Raw genomic sequence first — 17874 nt, 5'->3', positions numbered from 1 at the left:
TTAATGACGTTGCTCTTCATCTCCAGAAACCAATCAACAAGAGGGGTCAAATCACCTGGAAGCACCTCAACAACTGCTAGAACAGAGGAAGTTAGCTTAGCCGACTGGAATTCGACTAGGCTGACTTGGGCGCTAGCAGGCAAAGCAGCAGGGGGCAGTCGGCCTGGCCAACTGGGAAGTCGGCCTAGCCGACTCAAGGTAGGCAGCAATCTGCTCAACCAAATTTGAAGTCGGCTCAGCCGACTCTGAGCAGGCAGGTGGCCCTCCTTTGTTGCTTGTAGGGGCATGATCTCCATTAATGATGCGGTAATCACTAGATAAGTGTACAACCCCTTTAGCACTTGAAAAATCAAGTCTAACTATTTTCTGGCGCTTTCCATGCTTTTCTGTAGCAAGACTTGTTTTTTACATGTGATTGATTCAGAAAGGATATTGTGTTGATCGACTTTTGTAGCCAAACCTTTGCTTACATCCGAATCATTTCTCACTTTACTCACTGTACTAATGGGCAAAGCTTCTTTTTTTATACTCATGGACGATGACTTAGGTGTGATCGGCCTCTTGCTAGTACTCCCAAATTATTTATTTTTAAAATCTTCGTTTTGCTTCTCAAGACTTATGTCAAACTCTAACATTGCCCTTTTGAAATCAATGTCTGATTGAGAATATCTTATTGAATTCTTATTGATTTGACTTGAATTGCTAGCAACATATGGAGCTAAATCATGAGTATGAATATTTACCCACCTTTCATTGATTCGGCTCGAGTTAGGAGCAATATATGAAGCCAAATCGTGAGTATTACCATTAGCATACCTTGCTGAATTTTTATTAATTCGGCTCGAGTTGGGAGTAACATATGAAGCCGAATTATGAATAGGAGCACTGGCGTATGGTGCCGACTAATTAGTGTTGTCATAACCAATTCTCTCATTCATCGACATGTCTTGTGGTTGAACTATATATTGTGAACTTATAGCCGATGAATAAAGATTTACATGTTGTATGTCGCTAGTAGCATTAAACTCGAAGAATTCGCAGTTGACATCGGCTCTTGACCATAATATTCATAATTATGATATGTATAATGAGGAGCATTATCAAAGGTACTGGCCGATGTAACATATCTAGTATCATTATAACTAGCAATACCAACATGAGAGTTCATAGAACTTACAAAATAATTATTAGAATCATAAGATACATTTACAAGCTGTATCTTGGAGTAATTGTAGTAGTTTTGTGGTGTCACACCTTGGTACTCCATGATTTAGAACTTGACCGCCTTGCTGATTTTTTCAATAAGCAACACAACTTGTTGCAAAATCGCAAACGAGATCACAAGGGGTCAAAACCAGATGTGACCGGCCTTTTGGGCCAGATGCAACGATAATGGCGAATACAAGAAGATAAATCAGTGAAGAGTAAGGCTAGGTCAGAGAGATCGGATATAAGAGATAACCGAACCAATCTTCTCTAGCCGAGTCGCCAAAAAAGTGTGTTGACGCCGGAAGTGATCCGAATCACACACCAATAGGGCCTTGGACGCCCAGGCCGCTATGGACCGAAGAACGCGGCGAGTATATCACTATTTCGCGGTGAACCACGGAGAGGGTTACAAGCACCACATCAAAGGATAACCAACGTGCTTACGTGACGAAGAACCGGTTAGTTTTCAGGCAAACTAGCAAAGAAACCGTCGAAGCTCTCGCTCGGAATAGACCCCGTCAGGGCAAGGACATCGCCGGGTTGCCCTAGGTTGGCCGGCAAGCCTAGGACGCCATCCTTGGCCATCGGATCAAGGGATGAACAACATTGGGGTTGGAGAAGAGGGTAAAAAGGGTTGGAGTAGAGGTAGTAGATTGATTTGTTTGACGATTGGATAGGTGGGAACTCAATCGGCCATGATCCTCTCATATATATAGAGGGGTGGTCTTATCCCAGTAGAAAACCTATACAAGACTTATTTTCTAAGTTTTCCACGAGTTTGGAATAGTTCGGATCGGAATCCAAAAAGCTAAATTCGAACATTGTTTTTTGTTAGGTCTATCGGAAGTCCCGACTTGGGTCAGACCTTCCGACCTTTGTCAGAACTCCCGACGTGGGGATTACCCCAGACACCCGAGCAGGTTTTTTCAGGCTTCCGGGAAGTCGCGACAGGTGTCGGAACTCCCGACAACGGAGCATCTTTCCGGAGGCATAACTCCTTCATTCAGACTCCGAATTAGACGTTCCATATATGTTTTTTTGACCGTCTCAACAAGAGAAACGCAATGGTGAAGTCCATTTCATATTTTGACAACATCATAAAATGGACAATTTTGATTGTCAACAGCCCTCAAACGCAGTCCTTGAGAAATACTAACTTTCTTTAATTTGTACAATCGTTTCCTCGACTAGTCTTCGGACAACTGGTCTTCAGACAATGGAACGTACCGAAGGATTTTTATTTACAGCTGATCTTCATGTCTGGAACGAGCGACTGATGGTTGATCTGCAGCAGTGTTTTATTCGCTAGTTCGTTAGAGTGAACATGTGCCAATGCTGCACCAGTATCACATCACATGCATGTTTAGTTTCCTGAGGCCTGCGCGGCATTCTCTATCCTTGATCATTGTCAGCTCATGAAGCATATCTAAACTGCGCAACTGCGGCACAGATGGATCCCATGCATGCGGCACAACTGCGCAAGGTGTGCTAGTTACTTGTCTTCAGTCTCTCGAGGCTGCATTCACTGGTACTCGATGCAATTCTCATTTTTTTCATCCCAAGCAATTTTGAATTTGACTAAATCTAATAAGCAACATTAGATTAATCACGGAATATATTTTTATACTATATATTCCGTAGTAATAAATGTTAATAATATTGTTTTATAAACTTAGTTAAACTTAAAGAAGTTTGACTCAATTCAAACATAATTAAAATTGCATCATTTTTTAGACGGCGGTAGTGTGTGATATACAGTCAAAGATGCTGTCCTTAGACAAGCTTTACTTGTGCAGTCATTAGAAACAACCTATTGTGGCCGCTATGGACAAGTTTATAAAATTCTCATTTTTTAGGAGTCAAATAGTTATAAGTCTGACCAAATTTATATATAAAAATATACTAATATTTTTTACACTGAATAAGTATCATTAGACTAATAATAGAATATACTTTCATATATATCTATTTAGAGTTATAAATATTAATAATATTTTTTTATAAATTTAATCAAGCCTAAGAAAGTTTAACTCAATCCAAATCCAGAATTACATCTTTTTATTCCTTGAAGCCAATATGTCCTCATCTACCTGCCTCCTTCCTGCTACTGCTGTTCTTGTTTCCCACTCTTTTTGTAACACTGGAGCCCTGGATGGGCAAGAAGAGATCGAGGTGTATATACATCGACCAATGGTGATGAGTTATTGCTTCTGCAAAAGTATCTCTCTAAACCGAAAAGTTGTACTCTAGGCAATCTAAATACCACATTACTGTAGATGAAATATCAGAGGTGCCTTGGAGAAGCCCAATTTTATTAATAATGCATTTAATTTCACTTTTAACTTTAGTAAACTCTATTTAGCGCACATATTAATTGAAGTGGTTTAAACATTTATCTATAAATAACATGATTCATCCATATGATGCACTTAACGTACCTCCAACTCTAGATTCAAGATGCTTTTGAGTTATAAGTAACTTGGTGAAAGAAATTTGTGGATTTTTCACTACAAGAGATGCGGCATTTTATGACGTATATGGCATGACAATAGGTCAAAATATCACTAAATCATCTGGTTTGGAGATGGAATGTCGAAAAATGACATATTACTTGTAGTGTTTGGAGCTAGAATGTAAAAAAAAACACATTTCTTGTAGTGTTTGGAGCTGGAATGTAAAAAATAACACATTTCTTGTAGTGTTTGGAGCTGGAACCCTATCAACCAGAGGTTTATTTACTCACATACTCCCTCTGGGTGAAAATATTATTCAAACCAGGTCAAATCATCTTAACTTTGATTGAGTTTATACAAAAAATATCAATATTATTTATAATACAAAACAAATATTATTAGATTCATCATCATATATTTCATATTTGCATAGTATAAGTATTCGATGCCATAAATATTAGTACTCTTTAGATAGTTTGATTACAGATAGAACTAAAATTGCAATCTTTTTCTGATGGAGATTGTAGTTTTCTATTCAACTTAATCTTAAATGATAATCACACCTCAATTATTTGAATTGTTCCCATACATTAATTATTATTACTTGCTTAACATATTGTAACATGTGAAGAGTGCCTAGGATGCCAGATTAAATTCCAAAAGAGCTTGATTACTCATGGATAGATATTACTAACATATTGCAACATGTGAAGACCACGCACTGTCACTGAGTATATGGTACTATTATACATGATCCCACATATCATGTAGGGCCATGTATGATCATCCTTAGGCCTCGTTCCGTTGGGGTTGGGAACGATTCCCAGCCGAGTTTCTTTCGGGTCTCTTTCGGTTAGTCAGGATTGTGCCTAGGAATCATTCCAGTTCAACAATGATTATACAAATTACACAAAGAATCCGAGTAGAAATAATTTCAGTCCTCCATTCCGTAGGACCAGAGCCTCAATAATTTAAATAGCGTTGGAATAGTTCCGACCAGGAACGGAGATAAGTGAACGGGGCCTTTGGATTATTCTACCATACATGTCACGATCTCGATGACCTGGTCCTGATTCTATATCATCGTTAGGCGCCACTCCCGACATAAGAATCATAGCTGAGAGCGCCAGCACTCTGCAAAGCCATGGCAGCACCACCGGCGCCATTCATCGCCGCGGACAGCAAGGGGGCCGCCGCCACCCACCACGGACATGGTTGCCGCCACGTGCTACTGTTCCCGTTCCCATACCAGGGCCACATCAACCCCATGTTCCGTCTCGCCGGCGTCCTTCACAGGCGCGGCTTCGCCATCACCGTCTTCCACACCCACTTCAACGCCCCGGACCCGGCGCGCCATCCAGACTACCGCTTCGTGCCCGTGCCAGACGGCATGTTCGGCCCGCCCCCGGTCACCATCGTCGAGGACACCTTTGCACAAATAATCTCGATCGGCGACGCGTGCGAGACTGGCTTCCGGGACCGCCTCGCCGCGGTCCTGCAGGAGTACTCCAGGGACGCCGTCGCGTGCCTCGTCGCCGACGCGCACCTGCTGCCTACGCCGTCGCGTGCCTCGTCGCCGACGCGCACCTGCTGCCTGTCTTCGAGGTGGCCTCGAGGCTGGCCGTTCCCACGCTGGCGCTGCGCACCAGCAGCGCTGCTTGCCATGCGTGCTTCCTCGCGTACCCGATGCTCTGCAAGAAAGGCTACCTCCCCGTGCAAGGCAGGTCCTGCTGTTTTTGGGTGACGCAACACGCATTTTCCCCTCCTGTTCTTGAATCCACTAACAACGTGCTCGCGTTTCGTCGCTGCAGATTCGCAGCTTGACCTACCGGTGACGGAGCTGCCGCCGTACCGAGTGCGCGACCTATTGCACATCAGTGAGGCCGGCTACCACCTGGCGTGCCAACTGGTGGCGCGCGCTGTGGCGGCTGCCAACATCTCCTCCGGTGTCATACTCAACACGTTCGACGCGCTGGAGCGCCGCGAGCTGGAGGGCCTCCGGCGGGACACTGCCGTGCCGGTGTTTGACATCGGTGCTCTACGTGAGCTTCGGCAGCCTGGCCTTGATGAGCCCACGGGACCTGGTGGAGACGGCGTGGGGAATCGCCGACAGCGGCGTGCCGTTCCTCTGGGTGGTCCGTCCAGGCCTCGTCCGCGGGTGCACGCCTGAGGCCAGCCAGCTTCCAGAGGGGTTCGAGGCCGCGACGCGCGGGCGCGGCATGGTGGTGCCGTGGGCGCCACAGGAGGAGGTGCTGCGCCACCGTGCCGTCGGCGGATTCTGGACGCACGGTGGGTGGAACTCGACGACGAAGAGCATCTGTGAGGGGGTGCCGATGCTGTGCCGCCCTTACTTCGCCGACCAGATGGGGATCACGAGGTACGTGGAGCACGTGTGGAAGGTGGGCCTCGAGCTGCGTGGCGAACTCGAGAGGGGCAGCATCGAGGCGGCGATCCACAGGCTCATGACTGATAAGGACGGCGCCGAGACGAGGTCGAGGGCCGGCGTGCTGAAGAAGGCGGCAGTGGAGTGCACCGGCAAGGCCGGCTCGACGCGCATGGCCATCGATAAGCTGGTCACACACATCATGTCGCTGTAAAAGTTGCATTTGGCCCAACTGTTGTTTGCCTTATGATTTTTTTTGAACTCTCTACTTGATGCTCAAAGTTTTCATATATGCTACACACCTGAAACTCTACCAAAAAAACAAAAATAAACCTCTTTGTTGTGCTTGCCTGAAACTGATTCATTGTTGACTGAAATCGGCTGAAATCTTGCTGAAATCCCGGAGACCATGAGATCGAGCACCAGTTAGCAGTATTCACTTGTCATATATGTAAAAACAATAAAGTGCACATTCAAGATGCTCTCATGTTGATGCCAATATGCTAAACAGTGTGTACCGGAAGATGAATAAAGAATAATCATCCCAAATCAGCACATTCTTCAACTGTATATCACATACTAGAAGGTGCAGTCTGGAGATTCTTAAGAGGTCTACCAGACAAGAACTCTACAGCACACCCCTTGTGCAGTTTATGCTTCGAGTGGGCGTGCTTTGTCATTCACTTTTCCTCCATTTTTTTACTGACCAGAACTCAGAAAGCATGTGATCGTCGTGCATTGACACTTGAGACCAAGTCACTGTTCTCCCAGCTTGTGTCTTGTGACTCCAACGAACCAGCACAACACTGCTACATAGTACTATTAAGCATCAGACGACGTTCCAGAGATGAAGATCTTGTTGTAAATGAAATTCTTCAGTTTCGCTGCCTGAAGATGATTTCTTTCAGACCACTTGTCTGAAGATTAATCGAGGAGATGGCTGTACACAAAGAGAAATATTTTTCAAACACTGCAGTTTAGCTGGGGATAGCCTGAACTTCATCTAAAATTCATTCTGAAAGTTGACCTTGTGGCGAATATGTCGTTGCTCGTCATATATATGTCTGTCTTATTTTTATGTTAAATTAAGTAAATGATTATGACTACTGAAATTTCCATTTGGAAGCAAGTCACTGTAACGTGTTAGTATCTTAACCATTCACTTGTCTGACATAACACAGCTGAATGCATGTAAAGATTCACTGAATCACTCGTAGCATGATTTGACAAAGCCACAAAGCTCTATAATCTGAAAAAGATCCTTCACACTACACTAGAGCTGCTGAACAATGTTCATCACATATTGAATAACTAAGATAAAGAAAAAGAATGCGCAACAGTGTAATATAACATTAAGCAAAACAACTATATGCATTAATTCCTTTAGCTTCATACATCATATCATCTCTCTGTCAGGCGTTTACATAGAGTAATCAGAAAACCACTCATCGTTTGGTGGTAAAATACAGAACACTAAGCTACATGTACATGTTTAGCAGACAGAAACATGTCCTGGGACAGCGAACTCGCAGCCCTGCTCGGCCGGCTCGGCGCATGGCTGCTGGCCTGCTGCAGCCCCTGCTCCCCTGCGGCTAGGAAGTCTTCGAAGCCTTTCCACTCGTCGGTCTTGAGCAAGTCTTGGATGTTGAACTCACCCAAGTCGCCGCTGTGCTCCGGCTCAACGTCGCCGAACATCACGGGGTCCACGCCTTGGGGACCACCATGACCATAGCAGGCGGGCATCGTCGGGTAAGCATTGGTGAAGAAGGCGGCGGGGTTCTACTGCACCTGCTCGTCGTGGATCAGCTTGGTTGGCGGCGCCTCGGGGTGATCGCCTGCCGCCTTCCTCTTGGATGACGATGACGACGACGACTCGAACTTCTTCTTGGCGAGAGACGAGTACGAGCGGTGCACCCTGCACAGCAGGTGGTCGCCGCCGCCGCCCTGCGTGTCGTCAAACTCCGTTATGCACCATCCCATCCTGTCGAAGCGCTGCCGACCCGACGCCCCCTCCTTCTCCTTGCGGCCGTAGGAAAAGTTGCAGAACGTGGCGCCGGGCACGCCTGGCACGGGCTTCGGGCCATTCTCCGAGTGCCAGCATGTCTTGCCGTCGGGCTCCACCGCGTGCTGTCTGTGCCCGCCGGCCTTGCCCCGGGTGTTCTTGTATCGCTTCAAGCAGTAGATATACCACACACTGTTGTACCCGTCCTCCGTCACGTCGGTTCCCGGCACCGGCTGCAGGTCGGCGACAAGCTCCTCGGGGGCGGCGGAGCACACGTCGGCGCGGTGGATGAAGCTACAGTCGACTATGGTTTTGGTGCGGAGGCCGCGCAGGAGGGCGATCGACGCCTCGTCGGTGGGCCGGAAGATGTCATCGTCGTTGGTGGCCATGCCGCCGGAATAGTGTCCGATTTTTGTCAAGAAAACAGTAACAGTAACAGCATCTTTCTGTCGATGTCAATACGGAAATGTTTTTCCTCCGTTTTTTTCGCTCATGTCAGATCGCCTGCTTCTAAACCTTCTCTGTGTTATTAATCAAGAATCAACAGAGACGCAAGACGCTGCCTCGGGAGTTTAGGATATTTTAGAAAAGAAAAGTAGTTAAAATTATTCCATTCAAGTTTAGTCTATGTCCGAATAATCTCCTAAGCTAATGTTTGTTCAGTTTCAGTAAGTCCAACTTACCCTTTAACAAGATTTTTTTTTACTTCTCCTAGTACAACTTGAGTTTTGTTTTCAAATGTCGTGAGTTGATAGTGGCATCACAATTTAGGTTCAGAAAATACATAATGGAACTTTCTTTACCATGCTTCTTACGGTTTTTGTTTTTCTAGTGTCAATTTATTACTACTAACAACACATGTCTATGCGTTGCATCGAGATGCATAATTTGCCTGATCCAGCTCCAGGGCGTCAGCTTGCTCCTCCTGTGAAGTCACCAATGGGAAAGAGGCGGAGGCAGACCGAGAGGGGGAGGAGGTGAGGCCAGATTCGGCCATAGCCCTTCCCCGCGCAAGAGGAGTTCGACAACAGGATTGAGGGGAGGGGGCCTTGGAAGGAAGGAGCTACGGAAGGGAGAAAGGACGCGATTGTCGGTTGGTACAGTCGAGCAGGTATGCTCGCTCGCAGATGGTGATAAACAACCCGTAATGGTTCCTTTGGATACACCCTTTCTCCATCGAGATTGAGGGGATTTTGAGGGTGAAACAGGGAGGGGTCGTCAGTCGCTCTACCTGGCAGGCAACAGGCATGCGTGTTTCATCTCGTTTACAAGGTTTTCGTCCTAGGTCAGCCAGTCAGGGATGGGTGGAAGATTTAGATGTGTTAGATCGAGTTTTCAAAACATATCTAAGGCCATTAATTATGTGGATAAGAAGTATTAGGATGAGAGACTTTTTTGAATTCTTTCACTCTTTTATAATGTAGATATAGATATTATATTGGATAATATATTGCTTAAGATTACACTAAAAGCTGATCCAGGTTATTAATAAGAATAAATTTACTCCTAATCAAAACAACATAAAATTTTTAATAGTGAGAATATTTATTTGTTAGAGAAAGGTCAAGACTCAAGAGTTCAACATAATAATACATTTCTCTTTTATATTTATAAAAAGATGGGAGAGGCTCGGTGGAGAAAAAGGACGATCGAAAAAATGGATGACCAAAAACGAAACGAAAAAACGAGCTTGCCTGCGAACCGTTTCTCGAGCCGTTCACGTGCCCACGCGGGGCCCATGCCACCCCGAACGTCGCCAGCATCGGGAAGAAGGGGAGGGACGGCAGACGCCCAATCGGCGCCAGGATGAGGAGAAGACACCGAGGCGAGGCAGCAGAAAGCGAAGAAGGAGATGTAACACTCGATCTACTTTTAAAACATTAAGATGCAACACTTGCAACATACGTCCGAAGGCAGATAAAACACTTGAAATACGCGTCTGAAACACTTGCAAAAACCACGTGGGCCCGCGCCGCCCCGAACGTCACCAGCATCGAGAAGAAGGGGAGGGGGCGGCGGATGCCCACCGGCGCCAGGAGGAGGAGACACCGAGGTGAGGCAGCAGAAAGCGAGAAGGGAGATGCAACACCAGATCTACTTTTGAAACATCTAGATGCAACACTTGCAACATATATCTGAACGCAAATGAAACACTTCAAACATGCATCTAAAACACTTGCAAAAACACTTAAAACCATTTTAAAACATACGCAACATCCAGATAAAATACTTACAATATATGTGTGAAACATATGCAACATCCAAATAGACACACTTGCAACATACGTCTGGAAAAATAAATAAAACATTGAGAACAAAAGCTTGAAACGTAAGTGTATAATCATTGCAACATATGCAATATCCCGATCTACTTTTGTAACATCCGCGTGAAACACTTACAACATACCTCTGAAACATACAACATGTAAATCTTTATTCATCGGCTATAAGTTCACAATACGTGGTTCCACCACAAGACATGTCGATGAATGAGAAAATTGGCTATAACAATGCTAATTATTTAGCCAGTTGCTCTAAAAATTCAGCACCATATGACAATGCTCCTATTCATAATTCGGCTCCATATGTTACTCCCAACTCGAGCCGAATTAATGAAAATTCAGCAAGGTGTTTAAGTGCTAATACTCATGATTAGGCTTCACGTGTTACTAGTAACTATAGCCGAATCAATGAAAATTCAGCACCTTATACAAAGATCAATGTCCATAACTCGGCTTTGTATTTCGCTCATGACCATAGCTGAATTAGTGAAATTTTAGCAACGCATTCGAGTGCTAAAACTTATAATTCGGCTTCACATATTGCTAATAATCATAGCCGAATCAATGAAAATTCAGCAATGTGTGCACATGCAAACAATCATGATTCAGCTTCATATGTTGCTCTCAAAGCAAGCCGAATCGATGAAGATTTAGCCCATGCTAAGAATCAATATGGTTCCTCTAAATGGAAGGTGCCCACTTATCATAGACCGTACCCATTATGCTATGATTACTTGAAAACTCCTAATGGTTGATGAGTACCAGATTTTTATGAATTTAGTGATGAAGATGATAAAACCGTTATGGAACAGATTAGTATATATCTCTCATAGCTGGGTTTTGCTAGTAAAGAAGACTATATAAGAGTGTGAAATTTTCCTTTATCTCTTACCGGTATTGCATTTGCATGGTTTACATCTTTGCCCCGGTGTACTGTTGGTTCATGGTCTCAATTAGAGGAGCAATTCTATGAATACTTTGGAAAGACTAATAAGAAAAGGCCGATCGCAGTTGAGTCATCGGCTAAAAGAGGGTTGCTAGTGGGCATGAAAGAAAGAATTGATTCGAATGTAAGCAAGGGTTCGGCTACAAAAGCCGAACAACACAATATCCCTTTCCAATCAATCACATCTCGAGAAATAAGTCTTACTACAGAAAAGCATGAGAAGCGCAAAAAAATAGATAGACTAGATTTTTTAGGAGCTAAAGTGATTGTACACTTATCTAGTGATTACCGCATCATTGATGGAGATCAAGCCCCTACAAGCAACAAAGAAGGGCTGCCTGCCTGCTCAGAATCGGCTGAGCCAACTTTTAAGTCAGCTGAGCCGATTGCTGCCTGCCGTGAGTCGGCTAGGCTAACTGCCTTTGCCGCCTACCTTGAGTCGGTGATGCCGACTTCCTAGTTGGCCAGGGCGACTGCCCTGCTGCTTTGCCTGCTAGCGCCCCAAGTCCTCTGTTCCTGCAGTTGTTGAGGTGCTTCCAGGTGATTTGACTCCTCTTATTGATTGGTTTCTGGAGATGAAGAGCAACATCATTAATGATATACACTTCTGTAGCTTGATCAACAAGGCACAAGGTACAAGTACTTTACCAAATTCCTAATTTGGTCATATTATTTCAATTGCTACATCTATTAGCGATATTCTTTTTAGTAGTTTTAAAAGATCGATTGAGGAAGGTACTTTACTTGTTGATGACAAAATAAATTTAGATTCTATCGGCCAACACATTGTGTCATATGGCAAGGCCGATAGTGGTAGTTCATCAAAACTAAAGTGTCCTAGAAGCAATTGCAAGGGTGTGGCCGAATGGATTGATGTCAAATCTGATCCCTTTGTTTGCCTAGCTTTAAAGCCAACTCTACAAAAGAATCAGCTGAGGAAATCAAAGTATACCTTTGACTTTACTTTTTGTGATCATGTCTTTGATATCTTGCTCAAGAATAATTTTATTAGAATTATTGATCATAATGTTTTGCCATCTATTAAAAATTTAGAAGAGCTTACATATTGCAAGTGGCATAATTTATCTGATCATAATACTTCTAATTGCAATATGTTTCATCGAGTGATCCAATCGTCCATTGATAAAGGACGATTGAGATTTTCTAATGTTCAACAAATGGACCAATTGGATTCAATTGGTCTTGATGGCAAATAGGTTTCGAATCGACTTGCATTAGCCGATTCACTCAAAGATCAAGGCTTGAATGCCTAGGGGAGAGATATGGAGCCCTCAAGTGAAGACAAGGTTGTTGTCCAAGAATTACAAGTTGAAGATATTCTAGAGGACAACAAATTGATCATAATTCCAAAAGAAACTGGGGGGCAGGTAAAATCTCTCCAACTGAAGCAAAGACCGATTGATTCTGTTGAGTAAGGGGAATCGGCCAAGGATCCTTTGGAGCATGTATATCAAGATGGGGAGAAGGAGAATGCCCATAAAGTTGATGGAGCTAAAGGCCATGACAAACAAAGAAGTATAAGGCCGAAGCTTAGCTTCGAGAAACTTCTAGCCAAATATGAGAATATAGCAGAAGCAAATGTCACTAATAGGCCAAAGAAAGTCCAATCATCAAAATTGCCTCCAAAGCTCAAGTCTCAAGAGTGAAATTGGCAAGGAGATAGATCTCACGCAGCAGCGGCATATTCTCTTTTTGAGCAGCCAATTCCCATGTCAGATGGACCACAGCCCACATACTTTCATCCTTATTCATATTGGGGCTGGTTTGATCAAGAGGCACATGTTCCATCATATTTTAGGCCACAATATGTAGAGTATGCAGCTCCTATACATTCAGAGAGATCATCATCTTATAAAGACAGTTTCGATCAAAATCGGTTCGGAGCTCAACCGAAGAAGAAAGTGGTAAAGCAAGTTTACCGCGTGAAGTATTATGGCCAAAAGAAGAAAAGTTCAGATCTGAATAAAACTATTGAAAAGCCTATTACATTGTTGAAAAATCCGGCTATTGATGGCAAAGAAGTAGGAGAATCATCTATTGAAATTCTAGATGCTAAATTTGAACAGAAGAAGGTGAGAGTGCCTAAAATCAAGAAAGAATTGCTGCTGTCCAAAATAGAAATAAAACAGATATGCTCAATTGGTTTACCAAAGTGGCAAGAAAAAAAATTATAGAAGCTTAGTGTAGAGAAGCTGAAAGAAAAAGGCTTAGCATGGGTTCCTAAAGGAAGTATTCAAGCTCAAAAGGATAATGTTCAAGTAAGTGGTGCAACAAAGGCAAAGGAGAGAAGGAGATTCAAGAAACAATTGCCAAATTGGAGGTTTGCACCAAATCATCAAAGTTATTGGTCATGGCATCATCCATACTCTCTGCCTATGCCTATGTGGAATTCATCTCCTGGTATGAATGGCTATCCCTCAGCTCCTTATTTTGATCCTTGGTATGGATCTTTATGTTATGGAGGGTTGCCAAATTATTTTGCTTATCGATGATCAATAGCTAGAATATTTATTTTGGTTATGCATACTTTTTTGGATGAGTTCATATGGTCGATATTTTGATATCACCCTTAGTATAAAAATATAGCCGATGAATGCTTGCAACCATCGTGCTATTAGAAAGACCCCATGGAATTTACTTTAATGGCTTTCAGGACCGGGGGCATGATATATGCATTTTGATTTACTTCATGGATGTGACAATATATTAATCAGCTTGCAAATAAGGCTAAGGTGTTGGCATAATCATTATTTCTCACAATGGTGCTGTTTGAGATATCAAGCCGATTAAAATTATGTTTGTACCAACATTCGAGCCTAATGTGAAGTTTTCTTATTCGGCTTGGCCATATTGCAATTCATGGGGTATGACATGTTGAAGCCTTTGGTGATTCCTTGCTAGTGGTACAGCAAGTAGTTGGTGAGTTTCAATGCCTAGAAGGATCACTTGATGCTCATCTTGATATGTGCCTTGATATAATTGCTTCTTTTGCCGAATTTCAAATTCGGCATATTTCAAGGCATGAGAATTTTATGGTCAACATGTTAGTTTAATAAGCATCTGGCTTTGACGTCGGTGGGTGTAATTTTCACATCAAAGAAAGGCCGATGCAAGAAAACTTTGCTGTTTTGTGTGCAGAAGCAGCAGAGTTGGCTGAGCTGACTCCCCGAGTCGGCTAAGCCAACTTTCCTCTGGCTCGCCGGGGCAGTTCACCGAGGAATTACCAAATCGGCCCAACTTGATCTCAAGTAATGACGGATGATTTGGGTGATTGGAGAACTCCCATATTGCGGTATTCACAGGATCCAAACACCAAAGTTGATAAATGTTTGATGGAGTGCAGAGTTTGTTTTGCACCATGAGCTATACCGAAAAATTGTCAAAAACCTATCGCTGAGGTGTTTAGGATTTGATCAAGCAAGGATGGCTATGGGAGGAGTCTATGAATTTTGATCAAGCTCATCAAGAAGAAGATTGGGGATAATCCAAGGAAGTGGTCTAAAGTTTTGTTTGAAGCTCTATGGGCATATTGCATATTTGGAATGGTGCTAGGTGTAGAAAACCATGCTACCAAGTAGACAAGGAGCAACAAATTTGGTAAGAGGACACCAAGTTGAGAAGGTCCTTATAGAGTGATCAAAGCGATATTTGGCAATTCATATCTGCTGGAGACGTTGCAACGTGATAGTCTACCAATAGCAATTAACGGGAGGTGTTTGAAAATGTATTTTTTAAGTGTTTGGCAAGAAGCCTAGAGTGCTCTCTAAACAATAGCCAATGCATGTATCGCCTTAGAACAAAATATGGCTGATGTATACATCGCCCTTAGATGCTAGATAGCCGATGAGTTGAGTATCGTTGCTATTTAGTTCTTTAATTATGCATATATGAGAAGATGATGAAAAAGTCGAGGATATTACTCTAGTTAAGTTCGAGACAGCAAACAGAAAGCATTACTGAATTTTTCTACACAAGACAGAAGCCAAAGGATAATTTTGGCTTTGAGGATGCTTTTTAGTACGCAAGCTTAACTAAAAAGCAGGGGGCATATGTTGACACCCAAAATTGTTTAGAGTGCATAATAGACCTCATCATCATGTTTCTGTCATCAAGACGGCTAGAGAACATACTTGGATCATCGCATTTGACGCTTGGGAGAAGAAAATGACTTTTCGGGTGCTGAACCAGCTAGAGTTGGCTTAGCAGCTTAGGCGACTTGATCAAATTCCTCAAATGCAAGAACAGACTTCACCATTGAGTTCCTCTCGTCGAGCTGATCGAAAAACATATACGGATTGCCTCATTTAAAGTTCGGATGAATTAATTATGAATTTCGGAAGTTTTTCACCCGAAATTTCCAGCCGCCAGTCGGCTTAGCCGAGTCCCTCAGTCAGCTAAGCCGACTCCCTAGTTTTCAGTCCATAAACAACGTTCCGGGCCTGTGGGAGTAAGCTAAACCGACCTGGGAGTCGGCTAAACAGACTTTTCTGCTGTTTCCGATCCGGTTTGACCCCTAAGTCGGTTTTGGACCTATTTTGAACGTGAAAAATTTGGAGATTGCGATTTGAACTTGTTTCTTACTCGCATAAGAGCACCCCATCTATATATACGAGAGGATCAAGGCCGATTGAAATCCCAACTATCCAACCGTCAAACAAATCAATCTACTACCTCTACTCCAACCATTTTACCCTCTTCTCCAGCTCCATGTTGTTCATCCCTTATTCGATGACCAAGGATGGCGCCATAGCCTTGCCGGCCGATCTAGGGCAACCCGACGACGTTCTTGCCCTGACAGGGTCCCTCCCGAGCAAGAGCTTCGACGGTTTCTTTGCTAGTTTGTCTGAAAACTAGCCGGTTCTTCGTCACGCAAGCACTTTGGTTATCCTTTGGTGGTTTGCTTGCAAACCTCCGTTCTTCACCACGAAAGAGTGGCATCCTCGCTGCGTTCTTCGGTCCATAGCGGCCAGGACATCCAAGGCCCTTTTTATGTTTGATTCGGACCACTTCCTTCTCTGACATAACACAGTTGACTGTAAAGATTCCTCATAGCATGCGATTTGACAACGCTACAAATCTCTATAATCTGAATAGGATCATTCACGCTACACTAGAATTGATGAACAATGTTCACATATTGATCAATAATGATGAATAATTATTTAATTAAGAGAGCATGCGCAACTGTAACGTTAAAACTAATAAAATATATATATATATATATATACACTCCCGGGAGTAATTACTCCTATAATCAATAAATCACGTTGTGTATGTGTACATACTCATTTATCGATTTGAGTATGTCGACATACTAATATTAAGATACTCCAGATCTTTACTATATGATTTTTTTTTCAAAAGAGCATATTTTTTAATATATTATATAATACTATGATCCGTATTTTTTAGCCGGAAGAGTGTTTTTCTCTCACAACAAATCAGCCGAAACAGTGTTTCGGCTTATTTTTTTAGCGAAGCGAACGGGGCCAAAATAAGTATAACCATATACTCTAGGTATACATACATACTTGTCATACATAGTACCCTAGATGGTCTAGTATGATAATATACTCCATCTACATATACATGGGAGTACCTACTCCCTAGGAGTAGGAAATAATTTTCCTTAAATGGAGTATATCATCATCCTAGACCATCTAGGATACTGTGTATGACAAGTATGTATGTATCCTTAGAGTATATGGTTATACTTATTTTATAATGAACCATATATATATATATATATAGAACTACTGTTCTGCAGCTGACCATAGAATAACTTATTCTGTGGCCACTTTAAGTTACGATAATTACCATGCTAATTTACGAGATTACAGTAACTTCTTACTAAGTGATTTACTATAACATTATCGTAAATATTACCGTGAGTTGTAATAACACGAGTATCGTAAATGCATATTCATGTTATCGTAAATTGGTACAAATATTATCGTAAATCAAGGTGGCTATAGAATAAGTTATTCTATGGCCAGCTGTAGAATAGTCTTACCACACACACACACATATATATATATATATATATATATATATATATATATATATATATATATATATATATATATATATATATATATATATATATATAAAATCTGTGCAAACTTGAAAACTACCAATCAGGGCCACTAGATGTTGATCCAATGGATGGGGCGATAGGTGGGATTTTTTTGCGTTTAAGCCCCCCACCCGCCGGTCTTTTTTTTTTTTTGCGTTTAAGCCCCTTCACCATATCCATTGTATCAGCATCTAGTGGTCTTGATTGGTAGTTTCAAGTTTGCACAGGTTGGTTGGTTTACACCTGATATTTTGTGTGTGTATATATATATATATATATATATATATATATATATATATATATATATATATATATATATATATATGCATTAATTAATTCCTTTTGCTTCATGCAGCATACATCATCATCTTTCTCGGTCTGGCGTTTATACAGAGTAATGAGAAAACCACTCATCGTTTGGTGGTAAAACACAGAACACTAAGCTACATGTACATGATTAGCAGACAGAAACATGTCATGGGACAACGAACTCGCAGCCCTG

At 42.5% G+C, this 17874-nt stretch overlaps 1 protein-coding gene and 1 pseudogene across 1 annotated transcript; one reads left to right on the top strand and one right to left on the bottom strand.

The window, feature by feature from the left end:
• Positions 1 to 4792: 4792 nt before the first annotated feature.
• On the top strand, positions 4793 to 6438 carry LOC136480336 (DIMBOA UDP-glucosyltransferase BX8-like; annotated as a pseudogene).
• Positions 6439 to 7824: 1386 nt separating this feature from the next.
• Positions 7825 to 8436, bottom strand: LOC136455252 (uncharacterized). Its single transcript, XM_066455364.1, has one exon. The coding sequence runs from the start codon at positions 8434 to 8436 to the stop codon at positions 7825 to 7827; it is 612 nt and encodes a 203-aa protein (XP_066311461.1).
• Positions 8437 to 17874: the final 9438 nt, after the last annotated feature.

This window comes from Miscanthus floridulus, chromosome 1, assembly GCF_019320115.1.
Source record: "Miscanthus floridulus cultivar M001 chromosome 1, ASM1932011v1, whole genome shotgun sequence".
Classification (NCBI taxonomy): Eukaryota; Viridiplantae; Streptophyta; class Magnoliopsida; order Poales; family Poaceae; genus Miscanthus; species Miscanthus floridulus.
Note: the sequence above shows the minus strand (reverse complement) of the source record. Positions and strands in the feature narration are given on the sequence as shown.